The 17,249-nt window shown below is 43.5% G+C and overlaps 1 protein-coding gene across 1 annotated transcript in view; it reads left to right on the forward strand.

Annotated features, from left to right (window-relative positions):
- ppargc1b (peroxisome proliferator-activated receptor gamma, coactivator 1 beta) overlaps positions 1 to 17,083 on the forward strand; it is a 98,182-nt gene extending 81,099 nt beyond the window's left edge. Inside the window, exons 4-12 of the mRNA XM_054792719.1 lie at positions 2,019 to 2,123; positions 3,947 to 4,892; positions 5,901 to 5,949; positions 7,455 to 7,513; positions 7,585 to 8,185; positions 9,586 to 9,643; positions 9,814 to 9,932; positions 10,024 to 10,151; positions 10,978 to 17,083. Coding sequence (XP_054648694.1) covers positions 2,019 to 2,123; positions 3,947 to 4,892; positions 5,901 to 5,949; positions 7,455 to 7,513; positions 7,585 to 8,185; positions 9,586 to 9,643; positions 9,814 to 9,932; positions 10,024 to 10,151; positions 10,978 to 11,069 — 2,157 coding nt within the window. The 3' untranslated portion in view covers positions 11,070 to 17,083. The remainder of the gene's footprint in view (positions 1 to 2,018; positions 2,124 to 3,946; positions 4,893 to 5,900; positions 5,950 to 7,454; positions 7,514 to 7,584; positions 8,186 to 9,585; positions 9,644 to 9,813; positions 9,933 to 10,023; positions 10,152 to 10,977) is intronic.
- The last annotated feature ends 166 nt before the right edge of the window (positions 17,084 to 17,249 follow it).

Raw genomic sequence — 17,249 nt, forward strand, 5'->3', positions numbered from 1 at the left:
TAGATTTACTGCTGGTTTAAACGACATCATTTTAACTGAAAACGGTGTCATCTTGTATTGACTGTTGGCGTGACTTTATGGAGCCTTAAAATCACAAACCGTTGCAAATGGATGTCAAAGTGTTGAATGTAGGCATGTGAGAGTACTTCGCAGTGAAAAACAGTGCTGCTGTAGTGTGTACATTTACTACACTACTCATATGTCCAACACGGTCACATGACTTACAATACATCACATACTGTACAGGCTGTTAAGGGCTATTTTAAAGAGCACATCAATTTCAGATGGAATACTTCCGTCAGTACACTTCAATAAATATACAGTGTACACTGTGTACTTAGTTCCTAAGTGTGCAAATTTTCCACGATTACTGTCGTTGTCTCCCGGAAATGTATTATTTACCTGCTTCCTCTTCTTCTTCTTCTCTCCTTTTCAATGGTGAATTGCAACAACACACTGGAGCATTATCGCCAACATTTCCCCACTTCTTGTTTGTACAGTAATTCAAAATTAACTTATTACTTTTTCCTTGCTCGAATACACCCCCTTTTTCAAATGAAGCAAGATTACACTGTCACTTTTTGTTTGGTAGTCCCTCCCCTTCTGCTATGTAGCCAGGATGGCGACTTTTGAGGATAGTCAGTGGTCCAGGACGTCGCACTTACCATTTTGAGTGCAACTGTGCGCTGCGTTTTGCCGCACTTCTTAGTGTGAATGCACTTGTGCACTCAAAATACTAAATGTAATTATGGAAGTGCAGGAATTGAGAGCATTGGAATTGGGTGGCATTGCCAACTACTGGCCTGGCATTCCAGTCTTTACACTCTGTTGCCTGTCTGAATGAACATGATATTTGTTGCAACATTCAGCATTTTCAACCTTTGTCAGTCACTATTAGCCCTAATCCCCCTTTGTTGTGTTGCGGCCATCATGTATAGTTTTGTCCATTGAATATGCCTCAGGCCAATAAAAAAATAAAAACCCCAGGCTGCACTTTGCACACTCCTGGTTTAAAGTGAGTGATCAGACGTGGATAAATGTCAAGAGGTGCGGGGTGCAAATGTGAGCTTAAAAGGTGTAAAATAGTAAAAGAGAGTAGGAGTGATGTTGAGTGGAGTGGAGTGGAGGAGAAGGTGTAGCGTCCATGTAGCCCTCAGTGCAGTGAGGGAGCTTCGAAGGCCAGAGATTTAATGAGAAGGTGTCATGTAGCTGTCAGCTCCATGGATAAATGTGATGAATGTACAGAAACACAACCTCGCGCTCCATGAAGCATCCACCGCGTCAGCGGAGCACGCGCACCCAAAAGGTGAATTAAAGGTATCGCATCACTGTAGGATAGCTTTGCACAGCTGTGGGATTGTTCCCACTACAGCCTACATTGAAAAACAGAACATTTTGCACATCCTTCGTCAAAACCACACTTTGAAATGTCGTTTTTTTGGTGGCTCGTTTTTTTGGTCTCATTTTGGTGGCTTTCTACCGTCTTTCTTGGCTCCAGTGATTTCTGTCAAATTGACAAATGGCCACTTGGAAATACAGGAATTGTCAGGATAAATGTCAAGTTGTCTGCAGTATGTGTTTAATTATTAAATCAATTCTAGTCATATGTGAAATAATTGTTTTAAAATGATTAAAAATGAAATAATTATTTTGATGTAATAAAAATATATACTATACATAATAATATAAATAAACTGCATTGAAATTAATACATTACATGAAAAATAAGAACATATTTGTATGTGATATACATATGATATTATGATATATAATAATTATTTTTTCATGTAATAAACATTTATTATGTGTAATAATATAAATAAGTTACAGTATATAAATTAATAATTAAATGACAAATCATTTATTTGTATTATATGTATTATTTAATAATACAACTAGTATTTATTTATTTTTAAATTTTAATTTTAAATGCATATAAGTTTAAATGTACATAATCAATTCCTTACAGCCAGAAGTTGAATAACTTCTTTTTCGTCTTCTTCTGCTTTTCTTGGTAGCTTGAGAAGCTCCTGTTGACTCCGCCTAACGTGCCCGCGGGGAAAGACGGGCATCGCTATAGTAACAGAGGATTGCACCAGCGGCCTGTGCGACCCCAGGTGAAGGTGAGGAATCAAACTTGTTGATGTGACTGTTACATGTGCACTAATTGACACAAACACAACAAAGAATAAGCTTGAAAAAGTCTGGTCAGGTCCACAGAGATCTTCCCTCCCTACAATCACTGATGGTCGCGCTGTGTTATTCCTGAGGCGGTCCTATTAAATAAAGCTGTCTGGGCAGACTTTTAGCATCATTGCATTTCAGCTGAATAGCAGTCTGAGAGGCTCGGTCTCGCCTGGCATCAAGAAATGATCGTAAATGTACTGAAACACTTTCTTTGAATTCAGGGCACAGCCGAACTGAGCACGTGAGCAACATCTTTATGTGCTGTTCAATCCCAGCGTTCAGTGGTCAGGAACAACAAAGGTCTTTCAAAAGACAGACGTCTCATTTTACGCCAGAACCTCATCAGGCGTGACGCCTGCAGAGATGAACAACATGGCGTTGTGGCAAAGAGTGATTCGGCAGTAGCCGCCGCTAGTTTTGTGCTCACTGATTGTGGCGGCAATCATTTGTCCTGTAAAACACTGCGAGCCTTTTTCTCAGGGATATCCATCTCACACACACTCCCAACCAGCCATGTTGCATGTGTGGGCACATTAAAGCGGTTGGACTTAAAGAAATTAGAAGTTAAACTCCAGCTCTCTCTTGGAGAACACATGGACCCTTGTGTCAGGGTCCAGTAGCAGTGTTGACCTGCAGAGGGCAGTTTCAGTAGATGAGCTTAAAGAGACAGCATGTTGTCTTTTTTAACCTCTTAAACCAGGGGTGTCCAAAGTGCGGCCTGCAGCACATTTTTTCATTGACCCGCAACACATTGTAGAAATAAAATAAAACAAAACAAACTGTAAAAAATGAGAAAAAGAGAGCAAAAAGTCACAATGGAAAGAGAAAAATCTGAAATGTAATAATAGCACTAATAACACAAAGCTCTGTGTTAAATATATATTTAATATGCTATATATGATATATAATTAAATAGGGTTGTCAAAGTTAAAGCAATAATAACGAGGTAATAGATTCTCTTTAACGCCACCCATTTTTTTTTACGCGCAATTAGCATGCACTTGACCCTCGGACCACAATGTCATTTGAGAAGATGCAGCGACGCCGCAGCTGATGCTAGGCCACAAGGGGGAATGAACACCGAGCAAAAATTGACAAAGGGCAGCCTGAATTGCACGCCTAGCCTCAGAGCCCCGGCCGATGGCGCTCCCAACAAGACCAAAGCATCCACTGTCGCCGTGAGCCTAAGTATAAACTATAGCCTGACTGCACTACAGTATTTGGCCGCAGTCCTAGTTAACTACTGACTGTTCTTGAGCACTTTATTTTTTGTTGGTGTCAATATTTAACACTCTAACACTCTCTTTTCATTTCACTTAGTTGGTGGGTGTTTTTACAAACCTTTATTTGTAATGTAGTCCCAATTTTATGTTGTGAGATTATTTGCTTGAAGAGAATGATATTTGAATGATGGACAGATTACCTTACCGATGTCTACTTGTTGTACATTGGGTTTGTTTTTTATACACAGAGGTCCACTTTGTGTTCAGCTGTTTAGAAAAAAATGAATTTTTGATAAACAAAAATTTACATAAAGCAAACATCTGATCCAGTCTTTTTCAAAGGCACACTTATTATATATATAACCTTCTATCTGTGATGAATTACGATTAAATATTTGAATCCATTGACAGCCCTAATAATAAATATATATATTTTTTTGACTTTTCTGGTGGCTTGATGGTTTAAGCAGCAATGGATTTACAGTATGTCTTTGTAGCGACCCACACTCAATTAAACGCCGTGTCTCCGCCCTCAGATGGACCTCTCCCTGGAGCGGAAGCCCCGAGCGGTTCGTCCAGCGAGCCGCCTGTGCACCGAGCTCCACCGCCACCTCACCACCGCCCGCAACGCTGAGGAGCCCCGAGCGGCCGACACGGAGGAGGATGAGGAAGACGAGGACAGCGAGTCAGAGGAGGATGATGAAGAGGAAGAGGAGGAGTCTTCCGGCAGCGAGGCGGAAGGCGTCGCCACCCCCGCCGAGCCGGTCAAACCTCAGTTCAGCTCTGAGAAAGAACTCCATTCTGTGGTGGCGCTGATCACCTACATGCACACATACTGCATGCCCGTACGCAAGCAGCAGGGTCTGGACCGCAAGGACCCACCCAGGCCTCGGGCTCGACCCGACGCCCCCCGCCTGCCTGTCACAAACTCTCACAGCCGGGTGGTCATGGTGGCCTGCCCGGCGAATAGTGGGGGTGTCACCGGGTCAGGGGGCGTCCCCAGGAGGCTTCCCTTTGTGAGGCGGCGAGAGATGAAGACCAACTCGCTTCTCCGTGATCTCCTGCAGCAGAGCAGCTCCTTTGACGTGAGCAAGCCTTACAGACTGCATAGCCCGCCGTACACCCGAGGAGGGGGAGCCCCCGCCCACTCACCCAGCTCCGCCCCCGCTAAACCAGAGCTTTGTAAAGACTCCTCCTCCCCCGAGAGGAGAAACTCTGAGGCACCACAACTCCCCGGGGACCCGGCTGAGGTCAGTAGCTCCTTCTCAGTGCGCCGCTCCAGACGTCTCGCCTCCTTCCCCAGCCGCTTCGCCAAGAGGCTGCGGGCTGAGCGGGCGAGGGAGAGCGACAGAAAGGAGGAGCGGGAGGACATCCAGGCAGGGGCCAAGCTCTCGCCGACACAGGCCGGAGGGGGGACCACGACTGAGACGCAGACGGAGAAGCCAGCGCAAGGCGAGGCGACCAAAACCTGCTGTCACATCGGTGAGACCACGTCCCGTGTCACTTCCTGAGTCATTTCCTGTCCAAAACTTTCCTATAGTACTTTTCATGCACGGAAATCAAAAAATGGATGAGCACTCAGCAGCCAGTCGTTTATTTCAGCCAGTCAGAAGCCTGAAGAAAGCAATTTAGGGAAAAGACACAACAACAGCAATGGCGAATGGAGGAAAAATCTGTTATACATTAGACTGATTTTGCGGTACAGTAGATCCCCTCTTTCGTGGGTGTTCCATTCCAGGCTTACCAGCTTCTGACATTCTTCGCATTTTGAAGTATAAAATGTAAAGCTACTCACCACAAATGAATGATTATGCAAGATAATTGATGAACAGATGGATTTATTAAGCTGGCAAGAAAGTTATAAATAAGTCACATACTACAACTATGATGCGTTCAAGGACCCAAGAAAAAAGTGTGTCATCTCAACACTTGGTGAAAAAACAGATAAAGAGCAAAGCATAAAGAGATAAACATCGCGGGCTGGTACATGCATGCTGTAATGTTTACCTGTATTATCATGTATTTATAAATGAGCAGGGTGAATGAGATGCATTTCCTGCGTAAAAAAATACCAATTTGACCAAAATGCACAAACTTGCAGGGTCGCAAATGTGCGGGGATCCACTGTGCGGTCGTCCCTCGCCACATCGTGGTTCAGATTTTGCGTCTTCACTCTGTCATGTTTTTTCAAACATTTATTAATTCATAAAAATCAAACGTGTTGAATACTACTACCACTTATCGTGGTTGAGTCTGGAACCAATTAACTGCGATAAACAAGGGATTACTGTACACCTTCAGTATGAAGTTAGCAAAAAATGAACAGAAAAGGACTGGTTGCGTGAATGTGACTTGTTATTACACTGACTCTTGATGAAGATGTGAGTCACGCGTGAAGAGGACTGCCGCCCACACTCGTGTCCATCAGTCGTCTTCTGAGCGAGGATCTAATTTAACGCTCAAGTTGACTTGAATTTTTTTTGTTGACAGAAAAGCGAGCTTGCCTGTGTCTGCCTCTGAACGCCAACAAGTCCACAGGGTGAGAATCTACACGCCGAACGTTCTTTGTCATGGCTGTCATGCTCTTGGCAAACATTTTCCATGCATCCTGCAGTAGAGTTGTTTTTTTTTTCTTGTTTTTTTTTTTTTATATATTTGTATTCCGTGCTTGTCGTCACTTGGAACACAGCAGAAGCCGACAGCTTGTCACCAAAGTGAGAGCAGAAGCATGACTAGTTTATTTATCATCACACTGACACTTACATGTAGTATGTTTTTTAATAATTAGTGCAATGACAACATTACTGTGGACCCCAAGAAGAATAGGTAAAGCTATGCTAAGCTAATAGAGCCTAATAAATTAAACTAAACTAAACAGTACTTCTTCACTACCATTAGCTATGATAAGCCAGTCATACTGTATATAGTTGTATATCTTTATAAGACTACGCAGTGTCACATAACATTGATACAGCAGCCAACACAACACGAAAACACAAAAAACAATAACCACTTTGTCAAATGAATACAAACTAAACATTATGCCTTCACTAGCATTAATTAGAACGAACCAGTCAAAGCTCCTGATTGGTAGCCGTAGCATTAGCACCATTATCTTAGCGGCACATCGTCTTTATATATCTTTATAGAGAAACACTACTCAATGTCACATATAGAGATAACCAGAGAAGTATTAATTTAACAATGTGGATATTATAACTGTGCTTAAAGGGTCTTAGTGTTGTGTTGGCGGCTGTAATCATTTTTATGCTACATAAACCAAGATGGCCGCCGTGGCCTTGTCACGGTCAGTAAAGTTAGTGCAGTGTTAATTACAGCAGGTGCAGGTGAACACATTAAAACAGGAATATAATATAATAACAATATTTAATGTATGATGACAAGGTTGTTGTGTTCTGTTTTTAATGCACATCCGTTTGCCAGGTTGTCATTTCTAACCCCAACCAGATTACATTCTCAGATACCAAATGAATCAGATGTGGGCTGCTTTATTCCGATTGTAATCAGCGGCAGACTGAGCGTCCTCGCCGCTTTTCCACATTAACCTCGCAGCCGTCCCGCCTCCATTCCTGGAACGTGTCCAGCTCGGTCCGGTCACAAAGCCAAAGAGTGGTTTTCCTCTACACGCTGCTGGCGTGGCTCCATCCTTCACATTAAGCTGCCTTTTCAAGTGCCCACTGTTTTCTTATTTATTTATGTATTTATCTATTCCCGCGTTGGCTAGGGAGGCTAAGTAATGTTCCGCCTCAAGCCAATCCACTCGGCACCGCTCCCAACCGGTGCGACGGACCCGAGCGCTCCAAAAATAGAGCAGAGAAGAATGACGGCGAGGACGGTGGCTGCATATGGCGGCAGTGATAAGAAATGAAGCGGGCTGAGACACACCAGCAGCACACACGGGGACAAACTTATCAGCCAAAAGTCTTTTTTTGAATATGTTAGTGCATACTGAGTGACTTGCAACACAATCCAACATGACACAGCCATCTTACATGTCTGCTTTCCTCTTTCTCATGACTGAAGAGAGTTCAGCAGTAAGAGCTTCGAGCAGACGCTGAGTGTGGACCTCTGTGGAACTGCAGGTAAATTATCATGGCTGCTCCCATTCAACAATCTAGAAGTCCTTAAGAGTTCTCTCCTTTATGATCTGTAGGTCTGACCCCACCCACCACGCCGCCCCACAAACCCGTGGAGGACGAACTCTTCAAGCCAGCAGAGGCAGCAAAGGGTGGCAATGGCGACGGCGGCGAAGCAGGCGGTGAATCCGTCCACTCTTCTGCGAGCACCCATGGCGGCGTCAAAGGCTCCTGGCTAAGCCGCGCTCACCAGCGAAAGCTTCCAGAGCAGACGGAGCTCTACGCCCAGCTGCGCCGCATGGGCCAGGCCGGCGACAGCGACGCCTGTCGCAACTTTGGCGACCACGACTACTGCGCTCTGAGCCTCGGGGAGAGCCGCAAGCGAAGCATCGCCATGCTGGGCGCCATGCTACAGGTGCACGGGGAACCCAAAGCGGGCGAGCCGGTACCGGTGGAGGTAAATGGGAAAGAGAGTGGCGAGAGGTCAGACGACACAGAGCCTCAGGAGCAGCAGCAGACTGTGGTGACGTCATCGCCGCCGCCGCCACCTGACCACCAGTCATCGGACATCACCCCACCGACCTCCGAGGAGGAGGCAGAGCGCTCGTCTGGATCCCGCTCGCCCTCACCGACTCTCCATCTGTGTCCTGACTCCCCCGCCAGCAAGACCGACTCTAGGTAAACGTACCACCGTGACCTCATGACCACAGTTGGCGTGTCATGCTATCATAGAAATGATCTGTTCCAGGGTCAAACTGTTTATTTATAGTTGCTGAAACTGCAGTTCACCAGTTTCACCACAAGGTATAGCAACTAGACTCTATTCCAGGGGTGCACAATACGTCGATCGCGAGCTACCGGTCGATCGCAAAGGTAGTTTGGGTCCATCTTATAAACGTCACTTTGTAGATGTCCTATGACATCAGTCAGCTGACATTAAGCTCCCCTCCTGATTCTCCCTTGCTCCCCCGCGGCAATGGTGAACATCACGTCTCAAACAACACACAGAGATGCAACTTTCAACTGTATTATTCCAATTACGGATGAACTAACTGAGCGGTAAGATGCCTACAGTATATCTGTAACAAAATTTCTCGTTCACTTGTAGCTGCTAGTTAAGTAGGAAAAAAAGTGAATTGTTCGAGGGCTTTGCTATGCGTCATGAACTCCACTGGAGACATGCATGTTTCTACGCTTCCGTTTCTTAAACTATTGTTTCGTGATGAATTGGAAAATGTGCCTGTTGCTGAAACCTTTTCAAATATGTTGCCTTGACTTCGGCTGCATTGTCTTTTGCATAATGATTTCAATTTCTCATATATCGATAATGTTTGATAGCAAACGCCAATTGGACGTAATACAGGCATCGTGTGTCTAATGAACGCTACGTAGCTATTTTGATGGACATATTACCGGTACACAGGTTATGTACACAACTATTGAGGAATGATGTGTAATTATCTTATCCATATTGAATTGAGTTGTGAATTACGTGTGAATGATATCAGTTACTTGGATTAAGAATGTGAATGTGACATATTAATCATTCGTATTTAGTATAGTAGTTCAAAAGTTAATCGGTTAGATTTTATACATGTTTTATAGTAAGAGAGAGATCATGTCGACTTGTGCTGTCGACTCATGTCGACTGTCGACTCATGCTGAAAAAGTGAGTGCACCCTGGTATACATGGACAATGTACATAAATATTTATCAAGACAATAAATATATATTTTCTGTATTTATAGTAGGAGGTACATCTTTGGGACTTGGTCATTTTAAAAGTAGCTCGCAGGCTGAAAAAGTGTGAGCACCCCTGCTCTATTCTTTTATATTCCTTTATGGGCTGGTTGGTAGCTCAGGTGTGGTTCAGGTGCTAATGTTTGAAAAGGGAGACAAAAATGTAAAGCAATGATGAAAGCAGCTTTTAATGCTGTCAGGATGAAGAGCAGAGCCAAGCAAAAGAGCCTCCAGCTGCTGCAGCTCTGTTCTCTCTGTTCTCACCTGCCTCACGCTGCAGTTTTTTTTGTCCTTTCCTCCTGTCCTCCCCCCTCCGTCCTCGTCTTTTCTCCTTTCAGTGAAAACTCGGAGATCTGCCCCGACGACGAGCAGCGGAGCAGAGCCAAATCTGACGAGGTACAGAGTGTTCTCGAGCTCCTCGCTCGCTGTGCTGTTGTTGTGTTGCGTATGTTGAGACGCCGTCTCTGCGTGATAAGCTCACCTCGACACTCCTTCAGCCTCCCACGTCCATCTGCACTCCACAGTGTCCTTTGTCCTGACTGTTGCCATGGTTTCCTTGTTGCCAGGAGAACTGCCAGGTGTTTTACATCCACAACCTGCCCAGCAGCATGACCCAGAACATGTTGAGGAAGCGCTTTCAGGTCTTTGGCAAAGCGGAGGACTGCAAAGTCATCATCTGCAACGAGTAAGCCGCTTCAGCCAACTCCTAACTTTTCAAGTTTCCCTCATCAGCCCTAGTTCTTCTGACACGTGTTAATTCCACCGTGTGACTGCAGGGAGCGCTGTGGGGTCATAAAGATCCGCCAGTCCGGGATTCAGAGACACCGGAGGGAACGTGACAATGTTTTCCAGAGCGCGCCTGCGAGCCTGCGCAGACTGACGAGGAAGCGCTACATTGACCTTGGTAACCACGACTCTTGTAGTAAATGTTATACACAGTAATCCCTCATTTATTGTGGTTAATTGGTTCCAGACCCGACCGTCATAAGTGAATTTCTGCAAAGTAGGTGTCCTTATTTATAAACTGAATATTTTTAGTTAGAGCATAGAAATCCTGTTTACGAACTTGTAAAACAGTTTTTAACATGATTAGAGCTCTCTAGACATGAAATAACACCCCATAGTCACCTTTACACTCCTGTTGCCCAAAATAGTAGACATAATAAGAGAAAATAAGACATCTTAGACATAAATAAGACATAATATAGACTCAAACATGAGCAATGTGAGTTCCTTGTTGTTCCTTTTTTACTTTCGGGTTCTGTACAGCATTTCCTGGCTATTGTCTCATCAGTGTAACATTACTGACACCTAATGACCAGTGTCAAATACTACATATCCCAACGTCTTTGAATGCATCATATGAATGTCTTACATTTGTAATTTAGTTCATTTAGCTATTTTCATGCTTGAAAAAGGTTCATTTAGGCAAAAAATATGTCAAATGGACTGAAATATGCACATTTTTACAAATAATAGGCCCTATTCAACCACGAAACAGCATGATTTATTAATTAATATATGTTTGAAAAATCGTGATAGAGTGAAGGCTCGAAATTTGAAGAGGGATTACTGTGTAAGTGTAAAAAGAAGTTCAATTTGGTGCGTTTGACTTTGGAGAATTTGGAGAATTTGTTGTCCTATTGTAATTTGCAGTTTGTGAATAGAAGTTATTTGGACTTTCTGTACGTAAGGCTAACATTAGGCCCCTCCCACCTGTCCACTTTCAGACGAGGCGGGTCCAGGACCCATCAAGAGCAAGTACGACGCCCTGGACTTTGACACTCTGCTGAAGGAGGCCCAGAAGTCTCTGCACCGCTGACAGTCCAGCCTTAGTAACACTGCAGTCAACAGGCTCCGCCCTCAAGACACGCCTCCTGGTACCTCCGTGCAAGGCGACCTCGCAAAGATGTTTACATTTTTACCATTGGAATAACGCAACGAGAAGAACCTTGATTTTTTGTTTTTATTTAAACGGCCGGAGAATTCTGCTCACCACGGAGGAGAGACAATGACAGGAATAGAACTTTTGAATTTTAATGCCACAAAGCTGCTTCCTGTCTGTGTTGGTGACATCAGCGCCCGGCGGCGGGTGGGTGGACGGGCCGGCGGGCCTGAGAGACCTCCGTAGCAAAGCCTTGCTAATGTTGCGTCCGTCGGTCCTCGTGGTGTGTTTTTCTGCGCGTGCGTGCGTTCTTTGTGTGTGTTCTCTGTTCTCTTTGTTTGGTGAAAAGAAAATAGCGGAAAAAATAACTTCCCTTTTCCGGATCGCGCTCGTGCGGGGGGTGGGTGGGGGTCGAAACTGCAATCGGCGTAAATGTGACTGGTTGTGTAACCGCATTTAAAAAAATAACAAAACAACGATAATAATACCCAAAAAAAATAAAAATACCCGCTTTGTTGGATGTTTCAATTTTAAGAATTGTCGTGTGTGTGTGTGTTTCGGACAAAGAATATAACGTTCAGTGTAATCGGTTGATAAAGTTTACAATTCTAAAATGAAGAAGAAAAAAACTTTGTTTTTTCTTTTTTGTATTTGTAGTGCTTCCTTGATTTGATCTATGCACTGTCGGGAGCTTTCCGCTTGCCTCCTCTTTAACACGCCCCACTGACGCTAATAATCTTGTACCGTGCTGTTATTGAGGCGCCCCCTACTGGCTGCTGCTTGTCATGTTTGCAACAGAAAGACCCTGACTGGAATGTGGGAATGTTTCACTTCCAAAACTAGTTGAACTAATGCAATAAGGAAGCTAGCCTGACTTAGCAAGCTAAGCATCCATCCATCTTCTATGCCGCTTAGCCTCATTAGGGAGGCGGGTATGCTGGAGCCTATCCCAGCTGACTTCACACGAGAGGCGGGGTACACCCTGGACTGGTCACCAGACAAACAATCATTCACACTCACAATTTTAAAGTCGCCAATTAACCTGCATTATCATGCATTTTTTGGAATGTGGGAGGAAACCGGAGTACCTGGAGAAAACCCACGCACGCACGGGGAGAACATGCAAACTCCACACAGAGATGCCTGACGGAGATTCGGACCCAGATCTTTCCAATCTCCTGACTGTTTGGCCAATATGCTAACCACTAGGCCACCGTGCGGCCCAAGCTAAGCATTGCTAGCGAAAATGCAACAACATATATGTATTCATAGGAGAACAAAGTGGGAATTGAAGTAACACTCTTTTAATTGGGAGTTAGCCCACGCTAAAATAATAAGCTGCTTTCTCTCCCTTGAAATATGATTGAATGCCCAACTTCCTGGTGATGTGCGGCCCTCTGCTGATTCAGAATGTGACTTGTTTAAAGGGAATCCTCAAAGTTTGAGCCTCATGTCGAGCCGTTTTACCATTTATCACAATTTATCATGCAGTTTATGACGTTTAGCATACGTAAGTGCAACATGTTTGCAATGTTACAAATACGGTAGCTCCCCCACAAATGGCGAATAAACACAAAAAAGCCCTAAAAATGCTTTTTTTTGATACTCTAAACCCGATATACTGTAAGCCTATCACATTTATGAAGCACATTTTAAATGCAGTTGTACACACTAAGAAACAATTAGAGGCATGATGTACTTAAAGAAAAATGAAGTTACACAACGTCACATCTTGTCAAAGCATTTTCCTGCTGGAAAATGTTGAGTGAATTGACTTTGACTGGATTCATAGCTGCAGGACTCATTTTCCACTCTGCGGATAGCGCCATCAAACCACTTTCTACTTAAGTTACCATTAAAAAAATAAGATTTATTCACATTTTAAAAGAGAAAAATCTGCAAATATGCCAAACCGTGAATTTGTAATGTGTTTATTGAAGAAAGACAGGAACAGTGCATATTGATCAACATTTCCATGTTCAAATGCAAGATCCATCTTTAGTACCTGAGGGCAGGTTGATGTTAAGTACAGTAACAATAGCATTCAACATAACAGAAGAGAAGAAACAATAAAAAAACAGCAATAAACAAAAGGCATAAAAAGAACTTGAGTGGTAAAGTGCCTAATAGGCGGGCATCAACTCTATGCTTTAAAAAAAAAACAGGCAAAATAAGACTGACCAATGTTAGATTTCTTTGGGATGAAATTTCATTTCATCCCAAAGAAATCAATATTGGCGTGATCCATTCCCACTTCCGGGGCGGAGGGGGTTGCTCTCTGCTGGGGTCAGGTGACCGTGCGTCCCTTGGAGGCTGCAGCCTGGCAACACTCCGCCCATGCAACAGTTATTGTTTACATTTGGACTGCAGCCTGCGGCGCTCTGATGGGGAGAAGCGGTGACAGCCATACGAGAGAGACCACGCCCCTCCCTCACCTGACACCCCCCCACCCCACCCCAAAGTGACTCCCTTTGGTCCAATTGGAATGTATTTGTCATTCTGAATGTAAGCAGCGTCTTTCCCCATCGGTGGCCCGCCCAAAGACCGACGAGCTTTCATACGCGGCCAGTCAGGGGCGCTGTGACAAGGTGGGGAGGGGGCATCCGATATCCAGGCAAAGGAGCGAGGGGGGTGGGGCTTAGTGGGTAAAGAATCAGGAGGTGTCAGCTGAGCATCTCTACCTCACATCCATGCGCCGATGCTCTCGCCGTCGTCCTCATGGTGGTGGACCCCGCCCCATACTCAGTGCGGGGGGAGGGGGTGCATGTCTCTGTCCTCCCCCGTAAGCGTGTCCTCTGTGTTGCCGTCCTCGTGTCTGTCTTGGTGTCTTCGTCTTCTTGTCGGACACTAAACGAGGAGGGGTCGGGGGCTCACAACTCTACTCCCGCCTCCTCTCCTCGCCCAATAGGACCTGTGCGGGTTGGAGGCCCCTCCCACTTGTCTATCTAATCAACACGCGCACACACACAAACACACACACACACACACATTGAATGTTTACATCACTCTCCTTTGACTTTATTAGGAACGCACACTAAGTACAAACGCGCCTTATTCAGTGTTTCCAAAATGCATAGGAAAGAGCGAAAGAAAGCCCAAAAAGCAATTTAGTGCTATACATACTGACGGACGAGCGAAACAAACTGAATGCCTGTTTGTGCTTAGTATGTATACTACTAAACGCTGGTTTACATATTCCAAACAGATATATAACGTGTACATAGCACTATGCCTCCTTGTAAGCTATATCGTGTCTTTTGTTTTGTACGCGGTGGCAGGCGGGCAGGCGGCCGGACGCCAAGGGAACACGCAGAGTCCTATTAAAAACAGTGAAAGTCCATCCCGGGTTCCCGAGCTTGATCAAGAGAGAGATATAGATCATGCCCAAGAACCAAATGTACTCAAATACGTCAAAGCAGAATTGCAAAGCAGATTTTCATTCGCAACATTTTCCACTTCAAAGAGTTTGGGAAACCCTGCTTTGGACGATCACGCTAGAAGGTTGTCTTTCTTTGCTCTCTCGGGGGAATATGTTTTTAAATTGTTTTTTCCTTGTCCTTCTGTGTTCTTAAGAAGCAATTTGAGATGCAATATGTCAGGGGTGTCCAAAGTGCGTCCTGGGGGACATTTTTGGTCCATTTTTATTGGCCCTCGGCGTGTTGCAGAGTTAAAATCCATGAATGATTCATGAGCATGTTATTGACAAGATTGGATTGGTTTTAGCATTTTTAATGCACAAAATACATCAAAGTGCCCTCCCACCCCCACCCCGAATCCCTTTGTTTTTTGGGATCGAGCTTGGACACCCCTGTAGTCTGTAATAATGAAAGACGTACAGCGCCGCTGTATGCGCAAACAGGAAGAATGTGGTGCGGCGAACACGTGTACAAACAAAATAACCACGTCATCTTGTGCACATGACGTAGCGACGCGGCGACGTCGACATATCCAATGTATCGCCACGCGTCGATGTCGCCGTGACGCTAGCTAGCAAAGGATTGCAGGAGGCGAAGCAAGTTGTGGCGCCGTTAGCCGTGACGCTGAAGAAATCCCAGCCAGCTAAAAGGAGCGTGTCCAAAACCAGGAAGTGCTTTTACTCGGAAGTATCGCCAACACGCGGATGATCACGACTTGTGTGTTATAGCACCACACCTGGCCATCAGTCAGAATGCAGCTTTCTTTCTTCCATACACATGCTGTACATCCACGCCAACGGAAGAACAACAACTAAAAGCTCAACAAAACCAATTTTAGAGAAACTTGAGATCATTCAAACCATGAGCACTTCATTGGGAACTGTCGGAATTCGGGAAACGAGTAAGACCGGCATATGTCATGAATGATTTAAAAAAACAAAAGAGTAATGAGACAAATCTGGCACCGTTTGAAAGCTATCACTTAGCCCTTCCATTAGTACAAGTGGCATTCCGCATTACTGCGAGAACTCACTGAAGAATCTTCATTTACTCTTACCCAGTAAATGTTATTTATTTGGACATGTCATTTTCCAGCAAAATGGCCGTCGTATGCCCAAGAGATTTAAACCAGGAGTGTCCAAAGTGTTTAGGAATGTAAAAAAAACAACAACAAAAAAAAGCGTAATGCAACTAGAAAAACTTGATACTAACACCACAAATAATGCGCTTCGTAGCCCTTGGTGTGGAAAAAGTGAACGTGTGTGTGAATTTGTGCTGGGATTTCTGCAGCATCCCCCGCTAAGATGGCAGACATTCACCATGGCATCGTGTCATCATGGCAAGCCTTAAAATCAATAGGAGGGGACGACGCTGCTGCCACTTTAGCTTTTACTCTTCAACAGCCCTCCAATCCAACGTGGTTTATTCCACATAGCAATTCTAACTTTTTTCAATAGCCATATTATAAAAGGTATAAACATATATATATGAATATATATATATATATATATATTTGTGTGTTTGTGTAGATATCTAGATGATTATATACTTTCTTATAGAAAACTTTGATGTTGACCATTTTCCTCAGTGTCACATATTTCAGTGTAATAATAACACTGTCCACTTGGGCGAGCTACTGGCAAGCTTCAAGGCAATGAATCCAAATATGAATAATAATAATAATGATAATAACATATATAAACAATACTAATCACAGCTTCCAAAGGGAAAAGACCCTCGCCAGAATGCAATACTTTCCACATTTCCACATTTGGGAAACGTGGGAAAAGGCAAGAAAACCAGAAAAACTTGACAGGCAAGTTGACCAAAAATCAAATAAAGATGGCGGCTTTCTTGTTTTGTGTTGCCGCGCCATGGCCCGCTAAAACTTTGATTTACGTTTTTGTACTATTTTTCTCATTGTTAAAAAAAAATGTCACTTTGTCACATTTCAACATTTGAACACACACACACATTAAAAAAAAAAAACTTTAAAGATGTCAAACGAGCACTTAGCAGGCAAATAAAAATCAATGTGAGCGGACGGAACAAAACACTTAAAAGGGCAAATGGTGTGTTTTTACATCTAATGACTATCAAACTCACGTGATTCTTTTTTTAAACATAGTTTTTGTTAAAACAAACGAGAACAATACTTGTAGTGAGATTTTATATTTTTACATTTGTTGGTTTTATTTTTTATTTATGCGGCACTTAGTTTGGATGTCTTTTAAGGTGTTTTCTTTCTTTGGTTTTGTGTGATTTCATGTCTGGAGAATGTGGAGACAAAAGGCATTTCAGTATTTTTGAATTGTTCAAATCTAGTTTCATAGAAGCGGAAGTATCTGATGTTATAAATTATATTTTAATTCATGTAAATAGTTTAAAACAGAAGACTATGGCTTCCTTTTAAACTGAATACATTTCTCTTCAGAGATTGTTTACATTATGAAACTGTAGAGATGTGCTCCACATATACTGTATAAAGTACATACTATATTCATTGATTTGCCTCCAAAAATAAAACCCTAATGAACAGTCATTTCTCGTGCCTTTCATTTTAATTTCTCTATTTCAATTCAACTTACAGCCCATATAAGTGCAGCACATCTTCTAATGTGAAATGATATACTATGAAGTACTGAATGTGCTTTACTTTTTCATTATAATATAATATATATGTTATATAATGTTGTCTTTT

Source organism: Dunckerocampus dactyliophorus, chromosome 11, assembly GCF_027744805.1.
Source record: "Dunckerocampus dactyliophorus isolate RoL2022-P2 chromosome 11, RoL_Ddac_1.1, whole genome shotgun sequence".
NCBI lineage: Eukaryota > Metazoa > Chordata > Actinopteri > Syngnathiformes > Syngnathidae > Dunckerocampus > Dunckerocampus dactyliophorus.